The sequence below is a fragment of the Tursiops truncatus genome, chromosome 20 (genome assembly GCF_011762595.2).
Source record: "Tursiops truncatus isolate mTurTru1 chromosome 20, mTurTru1.mat.Y, whole genome shotgun sequence".
In the NCBI taxonomy this organism is placed as follows: domain Eukaryota; kingdom Metazoa; phylum Chordata; class Mammalia; order Artiodactyla; family Delphinidae; genus Tursiops; species Tursiops truncatus.
This window is the reverse complement of record NC_047053.1, coordinates 13,996,153-14,016,939: the sequence shown is the minus strand read 5'-3', so window position 1 is coordinate 14,016,939 and position 20,787 is coordinate 13,996,153. Positions and strand designations below refer to the sequence as shown.

Below are 20,787 nucleotides of genomic sequence, written 5' to 3'. Positions count from 1 at the left end.
ATGTAACGGGGGGGGGTCATAGATGCTGATCCTGGCTGCCACAAACGTGCAAGGCCCTTTGAGAGTCTTACTGGCCTCTCTGGACCTTGTATTACATGGTTGTTCTATGAACTGCCCCTGCCTTTTCTCAGCACTAGATTGAGAGTCATTTAATTTTTCACAAATACCCCAAGGACTCATGAAACCATATATGGGAGAGGGGCTCTGAGGCCGGTGATAAGTGGGATTGGATCCAAAGGTCATTGTCATAATGGTCCTTTGATTCCTCCTCCTCCATTGCCTCCTGGCTGCTCCCACTTCTCCCCCCTTGGGGGCCCAGCTGCATTTCCCACCAGCAAGCCGGGAGAGGGGAGGAAGAACAGAGCCTTAAATCAGATCAGTCCAGGATCATTACTTGTTATCAATTCATGACAGTTTGGAGGGGAAGCAGGAGGCAAGTTAAAGCTGTTAACTCTATCAAAGGTTAGAACTCCTATAGGATTTGTCAGTGACCTCCTGGCCCCAGACCCTAAGTAATTGAATTGACTATTATGGGAAGAGATTAGAGGATTTTTAAGCGATTGTATCAGCCAGTCGGCAGTTATCCAGCATCCACTGTGTGTGGACACTGTGCCGAGTGCCACGAATAATATGAAGAAAATAGAAGTGGGCCAGCCTGGGACTTCCCTTGTGGCGCCGTGGATTGGACTTTGTGCTCCCAATGCAGGGGGACCGGGTTCGATCCCTGGTCAGGGAACTAGATCCCACGTGCATGCCACAACTAAGGAGCCTGCCTGCCACAACTAAGACCTGGTGGAACCCAAAAAAAAAAAAAAAAAAGGAGGGCCATCCTTGCCTTCCAGACTCCTGCCACCTAGTGGGGAAGCCAGGATATACCGAAGGCCAAATGAATATGCACTTGACTTTCTTTGTAGAGGATTTTTATTTTATTTTATTTTTTATTTTTTTGGTCTGATTGATTGACCACTGTACTGTTTGTGATATACTCTTCTTGTCTGGTGTCTCTCATTGGTCTTCAGAGCAGCCCCGTGGACTGGGCATGGCAGCTGCATCATCCCATTTTCCAGTGAGGAAGGAGAGGCTGTGTAGAGCTGGGACCAGAACCCAGTTCTATCTGACTTCTAGCCCGGGCTGCCGATCTTTGGCTAGCAGAGGTGGGAGTGCTGACTGCTGCTTAGGGTCTGTTCCTGTCACTGTCTGGTACGTAATAACTTAGGAGATGTTTGTTGAATGACTATTGCTCATTTACACATGAAGTAAGTTTTCCTCCATTATGGTAAGGTCATCTGGTCATTCTGCACCATTATTCCCATATGTTTGGTGGACATATAACTGCATTTCCTAAGATCAATTAGGAATTTTAGGCCCCTCTGCCCAGGTGGGGAATTATGTCAAAGTACAACAAGCAATAGACTTGATCCAAAGAACAGGCTTTAAGTTGTGGCTTATTTGTTTATTAGCCAGGTGGCTGTGGATGAGACCCAGAACCTCTCTGAGCCTCAGTTTTCCCCTGTGTAAAATGGGGGAGTAATATCTACTCTGACAACCTCCCCGGGTTTTGAGAATGAAATGAGATCCTGGCTGTGGCCTTGATTTGTACACTGCAAAATACGGTGCAGATAATAGCGTTTCTCATCCATCTTTCTGAGCCTGGACACAGTGAAGCCTCTCTCCCTTCTCTGCCCAGGGCCAGTTGGCAGGTCCCCCATCCCTCGCCTGCCTCGTCTGCCCCAGCTACTGATGCCCAAAACCTACGACTCCTTTGCTTCAGGCTTTGGAGTCCTGGCTTTTCCTGGCGTCCACGGCCTCTGCCTCCTTCCCCCGGGAGCCTGGAGGTGGAGGATCGGATCGCGTCTCCATGGCAACCAGAGAGTCCGAGCCGCACCCCCGCGGGGGGCCAGAGTCTGTTCCAAGCAGCGGGGGCGGAGCCAGAACTGAGCGTTCCAGCTACGCGGTAGCACCTCCGGGAACCAGCTACAGGGTCGCCTTTGCCGGGTCTTTCAGTTGCTCCTTTGCGGGGCTAGTGCCCCTGCTCCAGGCCTGCCGGAAGAGCTGGGGGTGAGGGGTAAGCCATCCTGCGGTCCAGGCGACTGCTGCAGGCCGAGTCTGAGGGCTCTGTGTGAATGGGACAGGGGCTACCCTCCCTGCCTGCCCACGGTAAAGCCCTGTCTGTGCGCCTCCTTCACCTCGTCACCAGCAAACCTCCCAGTCCTTCAAGGCTTAAGTCAAACCCTGCCTCTTAAAGTAACCTTTCCTGTGCTTCTCACAGAGCCTGGCAGATGGCTTCCTGGGGCTCTTTCAGAGTTCAGTTTCATTTGACTTTAGGGGCTGTGACCTCAGGGTCCTTGTCTGAAACTGGTGGTTCTCGGCCTTACAATACATTAGAATCACCTGGGGAGCTTTTATCAGCCCTGCTGCCCCAGCTAACCACACCAACTCAATACGGATCTCTGGGTTGGGAGCCAGACACCAGTCTCCCCAGGGGATTCCAGTGTGCAGGGACGGTTGGAACTGGTGTCTTGAAGTTCAATTTTTTATTTATTTATTTGTTTGTTTGTTTGTTTTTGTTTGGGCTGCACCGTGGGGCTTATGGGATCTTAGTTCCCGGACCAGAGATTGAACCTGGGCCCACGGCAGTGAAAGCTCCGAGTCCTAACCACTGGACCGCCAGGGAAGTCCCAACTTCAAATTTTAAACACTCCCGTGGCCTGTGGTGCCTTGCTTGATGCTAAGCGTACTGAACGTAGGCTGAGCGATGAACAGTTGGGTCCACTGATGAAGGAAAGCCTGCTAGAGCCTAGCCCGGCTGTATGTTTCCAAAGCTCTGGTTTGTTTTGGTTGTTGTTGTTTTGTTTTTCAAGGACTAGGAGATCTCTGAGGGCACTTACTGCTCAGGAAGAGGACTGGGGTGGTAATGATAATAGCTACTTGTTTATTTAGCACCTGCCCTGGACCAGGTGCCTTTCATTGCATTTATTTTTTGATGGGGACCCCACAAAAACCTCATGAGGTATAGGCATTGTGTATTATCCCCATCTTACAGATGAGGAAACTGAGGCTCTGGAAGGTTAAATAGCTTGCCCAAGGTCCCATGGCTCTTAAGTGATGATACTGGGATTGGAACCTGAGTCTAACTCAAAGCCCGTGCCCTTGACCACTGCTCTGTCCCGGCTCCCAGCTCCCTCTTCCATCAGTTGTAGGGCAGGAGGTGCTGAGAAGGAGGCGGCTTGTCCCATGGGAAAGATGCTGGTCCCAGGATGCCTCACCTTGGTGCCATGCCACCACTGAGGGGCTCCCAAGGGGATCTCCGGGGTCAGCTGGGGTCACGGGGTCCTGAAAGTGTCCAGCCCTTTCTCCTCTTCCTTCAGCAACCTCTCCTGAGGACTGTTCTGCCCAGATGCTGTCCAAGTTCTTTAACCCCCATAATGTTTAATGTCTCACACCCAGCCTGTGACACGGGCATTGTTATTCTGTTTCGAAGATGAGAAACTGAAGTTTGGGGCGGCCAGAGCCAACCAGCTGACGATCCGCAGAGCAGTCCTCCCGGTTCAGTGGCTCCGAGGCTCTGGACTCTGAGTCTGCCTTGGGGATCTTGGCTTCCCCCAGGTTGTTGGGGGAGAAGAGGCCAACTTCTGGAGCCCTGTGTGCCTCGAGCTGTGGGAAGGAGATGAGGGTCACTGTGTGCGCTTATCAGCCTCAGAACGGACCCACCTGTTGAGAACAGCCAGTGTCCTGGCCTGCTGGGAATGTGTGGGGGAGTTCGAGGATCTGGGGGGAAATGGGCAGCTCTGTGCACCTCCCAGGGGAGGGGCCGACATTGGGAAAACACATGTGCACGGTTTCACAGCAGGATCAGTGCAGGCCTCAATCCAGTGCCCGGCATCCAGGGGAGGTCTGAGCAGGGGACAGAATCATTTGCTGGGAGCTAGTGACAGGAGTGGCAAGTTGGAAGGACTGTACCCGTGCAGGAGGGACCTCAGCTTCAGCGACACCAGTCTGTTCAGCTGTGCCCTGAAAAGAAGGGCGTGGTCCTGCCCGGGGTCTTTGCAGCTGTGTCCCCCTCAGTGGGAATGGCCTCTTCCTGCCCCTCTTCTCTCACTTGTGTCAAGGCACACTCAGACCCTTCGCCAAACGGCCCTCTCCTCCTCCAGACTTCGATTCAGGTTGTTTCTTCCACTCGTGGGCCCTGAGAGCAGCCTGCCCAGGTGGTTTCTTCTACTTGTACAGGTCCTACACATTATAATAGTTGAAACACAGGTCCCGGAGTCAGACGAGCTGGCTAGTCTGTTAAGTGCACTTAGCAGCCTTTAAACCTTGGGCAAGTGACTTAATCCCCTATACCTTCACTTCCTCAGCTGTAAATGAGAATCACAATGGTGGTACTTAAACTTGGTTTTCAAATTTAAAAAAAAATTTGAGTGCACCAATGTTAAACATACAGCTTAACGAACTCTTACGTATGTCTGCTCATGTACCCACCCAGATCGAGATGTAGCACGTTTCCAGTAACCCAGAAAGTTCCCTCAAGCCCCTTCCCAGTCAATACCCACTGCCTCCTGCAGCCCACCCCCAGGTAGCCACTACTGTGAACTTCCATCGCTGTCTCTTAGTTTTGCCTGTTCTTGAACTTCATAGAGATGGAATCCTACTGCACGTGCTCCTTTGGGTCTGGTTTCTTTTGCTCAACACATGGTAAGATTCATCCATCATAGGGTTGCTCTGATGGTGAAATGAGGTAGCGTACAGCCCACGGCCCGGCCCAGTCACGGATGACAGTGAGCATGCTAGGACCACACTGTGAGGTCCTGGAGGGGAGGACGGAGCCTGTGCCCTGTGGCCCTGTCCCCACCTGACACAGCGTGTGGCATACAGAGGCTTCTGATGCTCTCTGAGGAAGTTTGATGCTGCTTTGGTGGGAAGGATGGGCAGGCCTGAGCTTCCCTCCGCTGTTCTCCTAAGGTTCCCTCCACCCGCACTCCCATTGTCAGTTCTAGGGCAGAAAGTGGGTTTAATCACCTAATATCAGCCTTTGTACCTCCCCTGCTGGGAGGGCAGGACCTTTCCACACCTGGAACTTATCTTTATCCTGTACCCACAGGTTCTTAGAGTGTCTAAGAGGAGGTTGGAAAGAACCCACGAACTTCCCTCAGCATCTGTTTTCGGGGCTTGGGATACCAGGATGGATTCTTGGCTGTGTCCATCAGTCGTTGGCGATGGGCAGTCTCAGGGGAGCGTTGTAAACAGCTTGACACCTGTGTGCCTCCAGCCACCGGGGCGCCCCTTCCCCCCCGCCTTGCGCCTCCCAGAGCTGAAGGTGGTAGAAACGAGAGCTGGTCATTTGGGTTTGAACTTACCCCCACTGGCCAACTCTCCACCTTGCCCCGAAAGAGCATGTTTGAGGTCTCCACGGTCTGTCACTGGTTGGTTCATATCCTTTCATCTGGCACAGACTCCATCACAGGCTTAGCATAGGTAACCCTACATTCACATGTGGTCCCAATCTGGGCTGTTCCTAGGTGATCTGGAGGTCACAGGATTCTGCCTGCATTGTAACTCAGCAGAGGAACATGCGCGTCCATTGGGAGAAATTATCTAAAGTTAGAGATGCCCGGCAACCGTGTGGCTGGCAAGACCCCACGGTAGGAAGTGGTGCAGATCAACCGTCTTCCCTGGGTCCTACCTAACTCTTAGCTCAGCTCACAAGGCCCTGGGTGTGCTGGTCTGTGCCCACTTCTCCGGTGCAACCTGCCTGTCATCCCCCTGCTCGCTCAGTGTTCCAGCCAGGCTGGGCTATTCACAGTTCCCTAAAGCACTTTGTGCCTTTGCCAAGCCTCTTCTCATTGCCTGGAACTCGGCTCCTGTCCCCCATCTGCCTGGCAAGCACCCACACATCTCTCAAGACTCGATTAATTATATTACTAATAGCAGCTAAGATTTATTGGGTGCTACGACGTGCTGAGTGCCTTGCGGGCGTTATCCAGCTTAATCCTTGCAGTAGCCCTGTGTACTCCATCTCTTTGTCATCCTCTTTCACGGCCATTGGTTTAACCAGTATCCATTTATAAGTGGCTGCCTTGTGCCAGCCACTCTTCTGAGCACAGAGGAGTGGGATGTGATTCAGCCTGGATTGGAACCTAAACTGTGGGACCCCAGGGTCCTTGCTCTTAGCCACAGTGATAAACCACCTTCCTTGGAGTATCACCCAAGCCCATCCAGCCATCCTCTCACCCACACTGTTTCCTGCTCCCTCCTCTTTGCCTTGCCCGTGAGGTACTTCTGTCATAGCATCTAGGATGTTTTCATGCTTGTTGGACTGCCTCCCTCTACTGGGCTGTAAGGATTTCAGTTAGGAATGTGTTCATTTTATGTGGCAGAAAATCCAACATATAGGGGCTTATAGTTCCCATTTAGCAAGAGGTGAGGTAGGCTGTTTCTAGTGTGGTTCACTAGCTCAGTAGCATCCGGGAAATGTCTGCATTCTTTCATGATCATTTCCTCATGGCAGCAGCATGGCCACTGTAGCTCTGGTCATCACATCTGAGTTCAAGGTATAAAGTCCCTTTTTAATTATCAAAGCAAAGGCCTTGTCAGAGGCCTACACTTGCATCTCATTGACCAAAAACTATGTCAAATGGCCACTCCTAGTCGTAAGAGAGGCAGAGAAAGTGGGTATTTTGCCAGGGACTGGGTTCATTGCCACCTCATATGAAACCAGCATAAGGTAAGCAGGGAAGGAGAGAAGATAGATATTGAGTAGGAGACAAGCAGTGTCTGCTAGTAACCTAGAGAGCAGAGACCATGCATTAATTGCTCCCAGATTCTCAGAATCTGAATGCTTTATAATTATTTTGTATTGTTGCCTTGCAGGCAACGTACAGACATATGCACATACAGAAGTTTTTTTCAAACACAGTATACTGTACATACTATTATTAATTTCTTTTTCACTTAATAAGATGATGTAAGTCATCCAGATAATTTTTAATGACTACATAGTAGTCCATCTTGGAGAAATCCCATAATTTACCCAAGTCCCTATAATTAATCATTCAGCTTATTTTTAATATTTCACAATCATAAACAGCCCTGTGATTAATAACCTTGTAACTTTAATTTTATGTACATTTATAATTAATTTCTTAGGACACAGTCTTAGATTATGCTGGGTTAAAAGCTATACCAACTGTTAAAGCTTTTGATACCAAGTTGACTCCAGAAAAGTTGTGCCAGTTCTACACATCCTCCAAGAGATTTTGAGAGTGCCTGTTCTCTTACAAGCTTGAGTATTTTCCTTGCTGATTTGATAGGAAAATTGCAAAAAATAGAGGTTTGCATTTTCTTTGATTACAGGTGAGGTTAACATTTAACATATATATGTTTTATATATATATATTATATGTATATATATATACACACACACACATTGGGCATTTGTAATTCTCTTTTTAATTTTCCATTCATTTCTCTAACTCATTTAGAAAGTTGAGGTATTCGTCTTTTTCTTATTGGATTGCAAAAGCGCTTTATATATTCAGGAGGCAAGGAGGTTCATAGGAGACGGGTGGAACTGAGCTGGATTTGAAGGCTAAATAGGACTTCGCTGGGCCGTCAGAGGGTGAGGAGGGTGTTCTAGGTATAGGAACAGCATGTGCAAAGGTCCAGAGGTGGGAAACTGTGTGTTTGGGGACTGTGTTAATTTCATAGGGCTGCCATTAAAAAAAATCATCACAGGAGGCTCAAGAGGGAGGGGATATGGGGATATATGTATACATATAGCTGATTCACTTTGTTGTACAGCAGAAACTAACACAACATTGTAAAGCAATTATATACTCCAATAAAGAGATATATATATATATTTTTTTTTATGTTGGGGGTAGGAGTTTATTAATTAATTAATTTATTTTTGCTGTGTTGGGTCTTCGTTTCTGTGCGAGGACTTTCTCTAGTTGTGGCAAGCGGGGGCCACTCTTCATCGCAGTGCGCGGGCCTCTCACTACCGCGGGCTCTCTTGTTGCGGAGCACAGGCTCCAGACGCACAGGCTCAGCAGTTGTAGCTCACGGGCCTAGTTGCTCCGCGGCATGTGGGATCCTCCCAGACCAGGGCTCGAACCCATGTCCCCTGCATTAGCAGGCAGATTCTCAACCACTGCACCACCAGGGAAGCCCCTTGATATTTTAAAAAATTAAAGTAAAAATAAAAAGTCATCACAGGGACTTCTCTGGTGGTCCAGTGGTTAAGACTCCGTGCTTCCACTGCAGAGGGCATGGGTTCGATCCCTGGTCAGGGAGCTAAGATCTGAGAACCTGTGTGGCCAAAAAAAACCCCCAAAATTTATTTTCTCACAGTCTGGAGGCCACAGTCCAAAATCAAGGTGCTGGCAGGGCCATGCTCCCTGCCAAGGCACTAGGGGGAGAATCCTTGCTTGCCTCTTCCAACTTCTGGTGGTTCCAGGCATCCCTTGGCTTTTGGCCAGATAACTCGGGTCTCTGCCTCCATCTTCACATGGACTTCTTCTCTGTGTCTGTGTCTTCTCCCCTTCTGTTTCCTATAAAGACATGTCATCAGATTTGGGTCCCACTCAATTAAAGTAGGATCATCTCATCTAGAGATCCTCAATTACATCTACAAGGACCTTTTTCCTAAATAAGGTCACATTTATGGGTACCAAGGTTAGGATTTGGACATATGTATTTGGGGGCTACTATCCAGACCCTTTCAGGGACCTACCTAGAAGATGTCTGATATTACAGGGCAGCAGAATACGACTCTGTAAAGGAAGAGTCAGGTGCTGACTAGGAAAGGCCTTGAGCCCGGGAGTTTGAAGTGAATGGGGAACTGTTGAATTTTGAACAGTGGGGAAACACGATCAGATTTGCAGTCTGGCAGTCATGGGGAGAGAGTGTTGGAATTGTCCTTGTAAGAGTTGGTGAGGGTGGGAAGGTGGATAGGGAGTGGGGATATTTCAGGGTATAGGAGGTAAGGAGGAAGAGGGAGGAATCTGGCCCGACTCCTAGGTTTCCAACTTGAGTGATCTGGCCGACTAACTTCAGGAAAAACTTGGGTTTGAAGTTCCTGGGGGTGGAGATGTCCAGGAAACAATCAAAGAGATGGGTCTGCAGCCCAGACCTCTCCCTAGAATATAAATAAAATTTGGGAGAGGGAGTAAAGTAGAGGTGACAGAAGCCTGGAGAACACCAATTTTTCCCCATCATTTTATTATGAAAAATTTCAAACATACCTAAAAGTTTAAAGAATTGTATAGTGAACACCCATGTACCCACCATCTGGAGTCTATAATTATCATTTTTCTCCACTTGCTTTATCACACATCTGGCCATCCCTCTGGACATCATCAACCCATCTTGTTTTTTATGTACGTCAGAGTAAGTTGCAGACATCAATACATTTCACTTCGACACTTAAACATTCATGTCACTAACTAGAGTTAAATATTTAGTGAAATGCACAAATCTTTGATGCGGTGGACTATCTGACGAAGTCAGTGAACACATCCGCCTGTGTACTCCAAATCCCTGTCAAGATACAGAACATTTCCATCACCCTAGAAAACTCCCTGTGCCCCTTACAGTCAATTCCTGTCCCTACCTGACCCCCAGAAGCAACCACAATTTTCTTTTTTTTTCCAAGCGTAAATTAAATTTGTCTGTTCTAGAACTTCACATAAGTGGGCCATACAGGATGTGTTCTTTTGTCTGGCTTCTTTCACTTAGCATAATGCCTGTAAGAGTCATTTCTGTGTGTCTCAGTATTTTGTCCCTCTTACTGCTGAGCAGTATTCTATTGTAAGGATGTATAGGGAATACCAATTTTTAAGGGGTGGGCGGGGAAAGAGGATTCCACCAAGGAGACTAGAAGGAACAGTGAAGACCGTAGGAAAAGCACCCAGATAGAATGTCAAGGAAAACCATCTGGATCAGTTATAATTAGGTTTGACTGCATATAACGTAAAAACTAAATAACAGTGACTTAAATAACATAGGCATTTTTCTTCTGTCATGTAAAAGAAGTCCAGAGGTAGACATTCCTGGGGTGGTATGTTGGCTCACTGTGCCGTCACGGGCCCAAGCTCCTAGCTTTGTGCTCAGCTATATTCAGCACTGGCTTCTATCCTCAAGGTCCCCTCATGGCTCAGTATGGCTGCTGGAGCTCCAGCTCTCCTACCTGCTTTCCAAACTGGCAACAGAAGGAGGAAGCATGGAGAGAGGGGAAAAATACCTTCCAGTGAAAACAATCTCAGCAACTTTCTTCAAAGTTCCACACATATCCACTCAACATCTCATTGGCCAGAACTTCATCACATGGCCCACACCACTAGGAAAAGCAGCCTTTTAGCTAGCCACGGAGCACACTGCCACTCCAAAGATAGTGAGATTTCTGTTACTAGGAGGGGAAATGGATATTGGCTGTCAGCAGCCTCCTCTGCCTTTTCTCTTTTGACACCTGCTGGCCAAGCCATGGTCCACTCAGCCTTCCTGTTTGTGGACCTGCACAGACTGAAGGCTGTGCTTGGCAGATTTCCACCCTCCTGAGTCCCCAGGGCTCCTGCTTTCTCAAAGAGTTGGTTTCCCTGTCTTCTGTATCCCTTTTCCTGGTAGGATTCTCCGGGGTCTCTGGCTGGCTTCCTGGGCTGTCAGGGTCTCCTGGAGGTTGGAATGAAAGGGACAGTATCCAGGAACATTTGCAGAGAGCTCTGCGGGCACTCTCCTCCACGCCCGGGCACCCCGCTGTTGTGGCTGGCAGCCCTCTCTCCCCTCCTTGGTCAGCCTCCCCTGACGAGGGCTGTAGAAGATTTCCCTAGAAGATTAGTGAGATTCAGAGGGGGAAAGATGGCATTTGGAGACAGACTTGCATTCAGATCCTTTCTGTGCAAATCTCTCTGAGACTCAGTGACTCTGCCTGTGAACTGGGGATCGTGAGAGCAGCCTCTCCGATGTGGCTAGGTTGAGATGTGGGGTCCAGGGGCACCACTCTGATAAGGATGAATTGGGCACACATGGCGGAAGGCTGGCAGAGACCTTCCCACCCTGCTGTGACCCAGGCAGCTGCAGACTGTGGTGGAGTCAAGCCTCACCACTTTCCCTGTGGTCCCTTCTCCCCTTGCCCTTGGGAAATATCCTGAGAGTGAAGGCTCTGGTCCTGTGACCCCTGGGAATTGGTCAGTGTCCAGGAGAATCAGCGGGGCCTGCTGGAATCTGAACGGATGGCCAGGCCAGTATTCATCAGAGTTCACATCCCCCGCTTGACTCTAGGCACCAACAGGGCAGCCTGGAGCCTCCTGGAGGAAAGACCGCAGGTTAACGTGGTGTTTCGTTCCCTCCTCGTGCTTCTCCAAAGTGAGTAGGTCTCACCGAACAGCCGGGCTCCCTCGCAGTGCCAGACTCGGGCAGCCCGGATGCTGTGGTTCCTCTTCCTCCCTCCCAGGATCACTGGGGGCACTAGAGGGCCACGCACTGTAGGAGTTCTGAGCTGGGACGCCAGGGGGGACACTGTGGAGGAAGTGATATCTGAGCAGATGATGGGACAGACCCAGCCAGGGGTGGAGGTGGGGGAGGGTCCCTCACACAGCTGTAGGAGAGACCCCCACTGGGGGGGTGGAAATAGCAGAGTCGGCTTACCCCCACCTGCTCCTGAGACAGAAGCCCTGTGTCCTCCCGGCAGTGGGTCTTGTTTCCCGGGTGCCTGGCACACACACGTCCCAGTGTCTGGATGGCTAGGTCCTGTGGTTCTTCACGTGCACGCCTGTCCTGGGGAAAAAAATAATAGCTCACGTCCCTGACAGCTTAATGGGCCGTCAGCACAGGACTGGAGAGGAAGTCGGCAGGAACAGGTGCAGCGAGGCTGGGGGACGCTCTCGGCTGCCAAAGGGGCAGATTGGACTGAGTGTGGCTGTGGCCGGGCGCCCTGGTGACCCGTTGACACCATTCTCAGGCTGCCGGCGGCCCCAGGGGCTGGTGTGTTGTGACAGGAGGAGGAGCCAGGGCCCCCGCTGAGAACTTGGCTCAGGCCTCAGACCTGAGAGGGACGGTGCATTCCTCTGCCCATTCACTCACTCCACACACGTTCCCAAGAACCTGACCCACGTGGGCTGTAGCTGCTGGGCACACAGCGATGGCTGTCACCCAGTTCCCGCGCCAGGTGCTCAGGGACGAATGGACAGGATCACTGGGGGCACTAGAGGGCCATGCACTGTAGGAGTTCTGAGCTGGGACGCTGGGGGCGGGGTGGGGGGGGACACTGTGGAGGAGGTGATATCTGAGCAGATGATGGGACAGACCCAGCCAGGGGTGGAGGTGGGGGAGGGTCCCTCACACAGCTGTAGGAGAGACCCGCACTGGTGGGGTGTGATGAGGGCCTTTCTGAGATGCTGCCTTGCGCCCCCATGGACCCGGCCTGCTGTCCAGGAAGGGGGTGTCTGGGTGGGGGCTCTGGCCCCTGAGTGGTGCTGGCAGAGCCGATGGGGTTGACGGCAGCTTGACTTCCCTGTGGCTGTTTCTTCCCTCCTTTTCCCAAGGAATCCTACATTGAAATTACAGAAATAAGTGCCGGCTTTCGAGAAGTCTGCTGTGCAACCGCATGCCTGCCAGGCCCGGCCGCCTTCTCGCCCATGCTCTGCCAGCCTTGGGCTCTGACCTTTGCGGAGCCTTGTTCGAGGGGTGAGGGCTCCCTCGGGTGCCGTTCCTCAGCCCCCACCCCGAACCCTGCTCTGCCCCCCGATCCAGGGATGGGGCTCAGTGTACAAATGGTACCCAAAGAGGAGGGGCTCAGGAAGTGACATCGCTCGGCCCGCCCGCACCTCCTTATTCCCTATAAAAAGCAAAATGGTGACTCAGAGAGGAGAGTTGGAAGCGTCCTGCTGCCTGCTACCACTGTTAATTTTTAGACTTGGAATTAGGCAGGAGGCAAAGGAAACAGCAGCTCGAAATACGCGACTGACATGCTATTAAGCCGGTGGCAATAGCGGAGGCGCTCCCCGTCGACTCCCAGCGGCCCCTGAACCGCAGCGCCTGGTGCCTGCTGGCGCTCCGGGCCGCGCAGCCCTGCCCGGGCTGGGCGTGGATGGTGCGGCCCGGGGCATGGCAGCTGGGGACCGCCGCCGGCGCCCACTGCGCTACCAGTCCCTGGCAGCCCTCGTGGAGGACTCTCAGTGGCCTTTCTTGTTCCTTGTCTCAGACTTCAGCTACGGGGCAGACGACTACGACGGAGAGGGGAATGAAGAGCAGAAGGGGCCCCCGGAGGGCTCGGAGACCATGCCGTACATCGATGAGTCGCCCACCATGTCGCCCCAGCTCAGTGCCCGGAACCAGGGTGGCGGGGACAGCATCTCCCCCACCCCACCTGAGGGGCTGGCACCTGGGGTAGGTACACCTGCTTTTCCTTCTGGGTTTGGGAAGAGGGGGCTTTGGGGGAGGGGGGTAGGCAGGCATGGGTGTCGTGGGCCAGGCTCTGCTTGGAGCGCTACTGGGGTGCAGGACTCGGGAAATTTGGGCTTGCTCTTGGTACCCTCATCATCACATTCCGGTCCTGGGCCTCTCAGATTAGCCCCCGCCCCCCGCCTGCTGGTCTCTCTGCCACTGCTGCACCTACCCCTGCCTCTTCTACCAGCCATCTGCTCCCCCTGCCTCCTGGACACCTCACTTGCTCTTTCAGCTTTCTCTCTCAGTTCTTCTCTAGCAGGATGGGACCTTGTGGGAGGGAACAGGCTCTCCGCTCTGGGCCCGGGCTGGGCAGTGGCTGCATATGTGAGTTGTGGGCTATAAACGCACAGGTCCCAGCTCAGCAAACCAAGGCTGGCCTGGGCGCGGCAGTGGGGGGAGTGAGCAGCTCCTGTAGCATTCCCTGAGGACCCAGGGCCCCGTCCAGCCCTCCTCTGTTGACTCTGGAAGGGAATGAGCCGTAATGGTGTCCACCTCTCCTCTTGTCCACCGATGAGAGCTCTGCTCCAAAGAGAAGCATTTTACAAGCAATATTGAGGATGTGCTCTGAGACAGGCGGAGGGATAGAGATGCGAGGAGGTTTGCAATCCTTGTAATTAATGCTGTTCCTGGGCCCAGAGACCAGCTCTGTCCATGCTCAGCTTGTGCGAGTGTGTCTGAGACACAAGAGCAAGTGAGACAGAGGGATTCCTGGGGGCTATTTTTCAGAAATTGGGAAGAATCAAATTTCTTCTTGGGCGGGGGGTGGGGGGTGGCTTGGATTGCTTGGTCCTGCTTGGTAGGGGGCTTGTCCAGGTGTGTTTTGTAGGGGGGAGTCCCCTTTCTTCCCTCTAATACCCTCGAGGAGCAGTCACTGAGTTGCTGCGAGATACTTGTTTCTCTCCTGCAGGGCCCAGCACACACCCACTCCAGCCAGGGGACTGCCTGGACCCTACCATTTCTTGCGAACCCCCTGCTTCCTTCCCTCCCAGCCTCCTCGGCCACCCTCCACCCCTGCGTAGAGCTCTCACCCCCTCTTTACACAGCCGGGTGGCTGTTATAGCCTTTGGCAACAAGGGCCTTGGCAACCAGCTTCCCACTTGGGGGAAGCCACATTGTTGCCATGGCAACAGAAGCCTAGGCAGAGCTTACCAGCTGCCAGGCAGTGCAAGTTTGGGAAGGGATGGTGGGGGCAGGTGGGAGGTGGAAGTGATGGGCAAGGGCATCGATCAGGTTCAGGCCCCCCACAGCTGACGTTCTGGGGTATTGTCCTGTCGTCCTAAGGAAGGGTGGCAGGTGAGAGACAGCCATCTTGGACCTGCGGGGCAGGATTCTTGCTACTGATGGAGGAGAGGGTGCTCTGGGACCTGAACTGACTCTAACCAGGGGAAGCAAAGTGACAGCTCTTGCTTCCTGTCTCTGTCTTTAGGTCTCTGACCACAACAGGGCTTAGAGACATCCCCCTCCCATCCCGGAGACTCAGCTATTACCCCTGTGAGCTGGTGCAGAAAGAGTCACTGTAGGACTCAACACAGCACCAGGAATCCTGGCTGAGAGTTGAGAACGTGTGGCCAGATTAGAGCCACTTGCTGAAGAGAAAAGCCATTTATTTCCCTTTCTCCTCTGCCTTCCTCCTTGCTTCCTGTCCTGTCTCCTTCCCTCATCACATGACCACCTTGCTGGAGTGCTTTTTGTCCATCGACTTTTAGGTTCCCCGGTGAAAGGTACTCAGGTGCTTTCTCTAGTGAAACGGGTCACAGGCATAGCAGGGAGATGCCCCCACCTGGAGCTCTGAGGCTTCGGGGCAGGGACTTCCTTTACTACGATGCTGCCCATTTTGCTTGGTGACTCCCAAGGGAAGAGCTTGGTTTGAGGACTTTGAAATCCAAGAGATGCTACGGTGACAACTGGCCAGAGTGCTTGCGAAGCCCAGGATTAATTTTTGCACCATTGGCTAGAAATTATACAAGGTAGGGGTGGGGAGCATTAATCCAACTTGGGGATCCTAGCAAAGATTCCAGCCCAGTGTACCCGCTGCCTGCCTACCTTCCCTCCTGAGTTGCATTTCTGCCCTCTCTGCTGTGTCACTGGCCCCATCTAGTGGACTCAGCAAGTATTGCTGTGTACGTTGGGGTGCTGGAGAGAGTTGACACACCTCTTCCGGAGTACTTGAGGGCTGTTTCAGTTTTTAAAAAAAAACGAAAGAAAAAGAAAGCCAAGGTTTCTGCTACTTGGCTCTGCTCATTTGACCAGGCAGGTCCCCTCCCTGCCAGGCTTCCTGTTGGGGCGTTGGGAACCAAGGGGACTTTTGGACCAAATCAGATGATTGTTCTAGATATTCAGATATCTACCCTCTGGCAGCCGGACATTCCACACCCAAATGTGCATCCAACTTGTTCCTGGAAGCCCAAGGTTTGGTCTTTATATTAGGGTTCTCCAGAGAAACAGAACCATTAGGATACAGCGAGAGAAGGATTGATTTATTATAAGGAATTGTCTCACTAGATTATGGAGGCTGAAAGGTCCCAAGATCTGCAGTCAGCAAGCTAGAGACCCGGGAGAACTGACAGTATAGTTAGTTCCAGTCTGAGTCCAAAGGCTGGAGAATCAGGAGAGTTGATGGTGTAAGCTCTAGTCCGTATTGAGTCCAAAGGCAGGAGAAGACCTATGTCCCAGCTCAAAGACAGGCAGAGAGAGCGAATTCTCCCTTATTTAGCCTTTTTGTTCTATCCAGACCTTCAACTGATTAGAAGAGGCCCACCCACATTGGGAAGGCAACCTGCTTTACTCAGTCAACTGATTCAAGTGTTAATCTCATCCAGAAACACCCTCACAGACACACCCAGAATAATGTGTGGCCAAACGGCTAGGTATCTGTGGCCCCGTCAGGTTGATGCCTAAAACTAGCCCTCACGGTCTTACTCTCCCAGCAGCTCAGAGAATGGAAGGGACGTGAGCTTTGCATAGATGAACATGTTCTGCTCTCTAGCTGTGGGACTCTGGATCAGTGTCATAACCCCTCTGAGCCTCAGTTTCCTCATCTCTAAACAGGACTAATCACCTGAAGGGTTGTTGAGAGGACGGACTGGGATAGCTCAGGTGAGGCCTGCAGCGCTGGGCCTGGCTCACTGTGGGTCCTCAGTCCTTGGCACCCAGGGCCCACGAGACTCTTCTCACCAGCCATTAGAGGGGCGGGGAGCCCAGAGCACTGCGAGGACCTGGTCTAATGAAATATTTGCTGGACAGCAACTGAATCTGCTTTTGCAACCTCCTTTCTGGGGTCAGATCTGTCCTCCCAGGTGTGGTAGCCCAGATGAAACCGGGTCTCCGGTGTTGCAGGACAAATGCTCTTCACTCCCCAGAACGCCCTGCAGCCTCACTCTGCCCTCACCTTAGATGTGCCCCAGTGTGCAGCCCAGCGAGGTACCAGGGTGAAATCTGAAGGCCCGCCCTGCAGACCCTCACTCTCCCCAAGCCCAGGCTGAGTACAGCTCCCTCCGGTGGCTCAGTTCAGCAGAGAGGGCCTGCTTTCACCCTGGGAAGGACGGGCGGGACTCGCCATCTCACTGACAAGCGGGGCACATGTTCCCCTGCCAGGACCGTGGTCATTCAGAAAAGCGTGTGCCCCACAAGCCATGGACTCCTCTGACTCCCCTCTCGGGAGGCACCGTGAAAAGGGGCCACAAGGCAGAGAAGATCTGGTTGTTGTCTCAGTGCCACCACTTCCTAGCTGTGTGACCTGAGGGATTTCACTCATCTGAGCTCCAGTTCGCTCATCTGTAAAGTGAAGATACTGAGAATTTCCTCCCTCCTGACCTCACACAGCTCTCGGGAGGCTTCTGTGAGATGCTGCCAGTAAAGTCTGTACATGTTAGTACTGCACTAACTGCTGAATTGAGGAGTTTAGACTCCAGACGGCAGGATAATTTAAAGATAGGTGGGGGAGAGTTGAGATGATCACCGCTGTCATCCTCATCTTCCCCCCTCCCCCGCACAACCCCCCCTTCCTCACAGCTACTTAGACTCACCTTGAGCCTTTTACATGGGGAGCCAGAGATGTACTTAAATTTGGTCTTTCTTTTATTCTTTTTTTTTGGCCGTGCCTGCATGTGGGATCTTAGTTCCCTGACCGGGGATTGAACCCGTGCCCGTTGCATTGGAAGAGCAGAGTCTTAACCACTGGACTGTCAGGAAATCCTTAAACTTGGGTCTTTCTGACGCTGGAGTCTGTGTGGTGCTCCCAGGTCCCCTCAGATACCACCTCCCTTGTGAAGGTTTTCCAGCCCATGGCTGAGCCCTCCACTGTCTGGGGACCGTGGGGACAGTTACTTGTGGGGCATGTCTGCCCTGCGAGATCCGGAGCCCTGATCCCCGATCATCTCCGGGACCCGCATCAGCAGCTCCTGGGCACCTAGGAGTATTCACCCGGCGTTTATGGAATTGAATCAAGTAGCACTGGGTTGGCCAGGGAGCAGAGAGGCAGGGCAGATACAGTCTCAGGGGATGAAGCTAGGACGAACTGCTGCCCCCTCTTCCCTTCCTGGTCCCTTCTGAAGCCTTGGGGTTTGGGATCTGAGGTTGCAGGACAAGGAGGTCGCTTCTAGGTGAAAGGAAAAGCCACGTGGCAAGCCGGGAACATCTGAGATGGTGTCCCGGTCTGCTCTCTTTGGACGGCGTTCGAGGCCTGGGCCGGGTGGGTTGGCGGCTGCCCTTTATCTTTACGCCTCCCAGGAGTTTCCAGATGCAGGTAAAACCAGAGACATCTCTCCTCAGGTTGCCGACCTCCTGCCTCAGCAGCCTTGCTCCCCATTGCCCCCTTTCTGGATCTTGGTCCCCACTCCAAAGAGGAGGAGCTTGCCTGGCTCCCACTACGTGCCAGGTGCTTCATCGCCACCTATCCCTGCAACCACTGGGAGAGCCCCCCATTTTGTAGATGAAGGAGCTATGGCTCAGGGGGTTCCTTGGCTTGTGTGAGTTGAGGGGGATGTGAATAGGAAGTAGGGAGACAGTGCCCTGGTTGTGGTCCTCAGCCCCTCCATGGCTGGTGCTCCCTGGCATTTCTGGCTCATCGCCCCCCCTTTCACACATGGCTGGGATCTGGGCTTCCCTGACTGACCACACGCAGCCGACCTGGAGCATCCCGTAGTGCTCACAGCCTGCCTGGGATCTCCCTCTCCCTGCTACTGTGCTGTGTGTTTCCCATCAGCCAGTAAGGCGACTTCCAAAGCAACATGTATTCGGTGAAGGTTTGCTCATCTCCTGCAGGTCCCAGGGACAGTGGATAGGAGAGTGAGCCAGACCCATTCTCTGTCCTTGAGGTTCGGGAGTCTTTGGGGGTGGGGCAGGGAGGCCAACCGACCCGCCTAATCGCACCAAGAGGTGTGAAATTGCCCCTGAGAACGCCTTCAGTTTGAGATGTTTGGCCACACAGGTGAGCCGCCAGGGGGCAGAGGCTGGATGTCCCCCTGGGCTCTGGGTTCTGCCAGGGTGCAGAAGGGCAGGGAGCATCCCAGCAGCAGGCTGGCTCTTACCCACAGACTCTCTTTTCCATCCTCCTCACCTAGTTCCTCCGCTAGTGGGTGCTAGCACTTTCTTCCCACGATGATGCTCTGATGATGCCCTTGTGGACCTTCCTCCCACAGGGTTATGGGCTGGTTGCTTCTGTCTGAAAAGCCACACAGCCCCCCTCCTGCCTATGTGGCAGAAAGAAGAGAAAGAAGAGGAACGCTTCCATAGCACTTACTAAATGCCAGGCACTGTTGTAGCACTTTATAAATACTAACTCATTTAGTCCTCACCACACCTTGGGAAGTAGGCACCGTTACTGCCCCATTTTACAGATGTGAAAACTAAGGTGCAAAGAGGTGACATAACCCACCTGAGGTCCCACAGCTGGTCAGTGGTGGGTGCTCACCACCGCTGTTCTCTGCCACCTCTCCAAAACAGGAACCTCAGTGCCCTTGCCTTATGTCTTTCTGGTTCTGTGATTTTGGATAACCTGTAGAGTCTTGGTCCCCTCAGCTGTAAATAAGGATAAATACCTCCTATCTGGAAGGGCTGCTGGGAGGACCGAGTGACACAGTGCCCCTGGCACTGGCCCCTGGGGTCAGTTCTCATTGGCCCAGGGTCTGCTGAGCTCCAGAAAGGTGGGACTTGAGCTCCTACCAAGGAAGTTGGAAGGGCCAGGGATAGGCAGAGAGGAGGGAGAGGGGGCTCCAAGCCAGGTCAAGGCCTGGAGGTGAGAACGCACCTGGCCCTCTCATGGGACAGCAAACAGCAGAAGTTGTTGTCAACGGTTTGATCAGTTGAGTCATCAGCAAGGGCCCCACTGCCCTTGTTAGGGCTGACTTGGTGGCTTCCTGCTGGGTACAGAGTGAGCAGTGTTTTAGAAACAGTAATCTGATGTCAGCAGGAGGGATGCACTGAAACACTGTCTGGTCACTCCCTGTAAAATTCTTCAATGCCTGCCTGTAGCGATGCTGTCAAGGCCGTGCCTGACCTGACCACTCGACCTCTGCCTACCTCTGCAGGCTCATTACAACTCCCCAGCTAGACTGTGAGCTCTGCCACGGAGCTTTGTCACTTTTGTACCAAAACGTTTGCTCACTGCAAACTGTAGTGCCTAGAACTGTGCCTGGCACATAAGAGATGCCTAGTAAGTATTGGTTGAATGGATGAAGACTTGCCACCCAGACTGAACTCATTTCATTATGCCTCATGCTATCCTGTCTGCCCCTGAGTCCCCCTGGCATGGCTAATCCCTGTTCATTTTCAGGTAGAAGTTTTTTTTGTTTTGTTTTGTTTTTTGCGGTACGCGGGCCTCTCACTGTTGTGGCCTCTCCCGTTGCGGAGCACAGGCTCCAGACGCGCAGGCTCAGCGGCCATGGCTCACGGGCCTAGCCGCTCTGCGGCATGTGGGATCTTCCCGGACCGGGGCACGAACCCGTGTCCCCTGCATCGGCAGGCGGACTCTCAACCACTGCGCCACCAGGGAAGCCCCAGGTAGGAGTTTTAATGTCACCTCCTCTGGAGAACCTTCTGTGACTCTCTACTTGCCCAATTATAGCACTTACCACACTTCTTTTTTTAATTTCTTTATTTTTCCTGATTACATCACTGAAAATTCTAACTTTACAGAAACATATAATATGGAAAGAGAAAGTCTCCTTAAGTCTCATCCTACAGAGAGAATGTCTGTTAAGAGACATCTTCTTTTTCCATGTGAGATAGTACATATATATATATATACACACATATGTAAAAAGTACATTTTTCTCTGTGTATATATTATATATATACACTTTTTTAAAAAGTGGGATCATACTATTAATACTGTTATGCAATTTTCTC

At 52.1% G+C, this 20,787-nt stretch overlaps 1 protein-coding gene across 3 annotated transcripts in view; it reads left to right on the top strand.

Annotated features, from left to right (window-relative positions):
• ABR (ABR activator of RhoGEF and GTPase) overlaps positions 1-20,787 on the top strand; it is a 178,440-nt gene that overhangs the window by 72,439 nt on the left and 85,214 nt on the right. For all 3 annotated transcript variants that reach the window (XM_073797882.1, XM_033848366.2, XM_033848367.2), the window contains exon 2: positions 13,196-13,380. In XM_073797882.1, the coding sequence (XP_073653983.1) occupies positions 13,196-13,380 (185 nt within the window). The remainder of the gene's footprint in view (positions 1-13,195; positions 13,381-20,787) is intronic.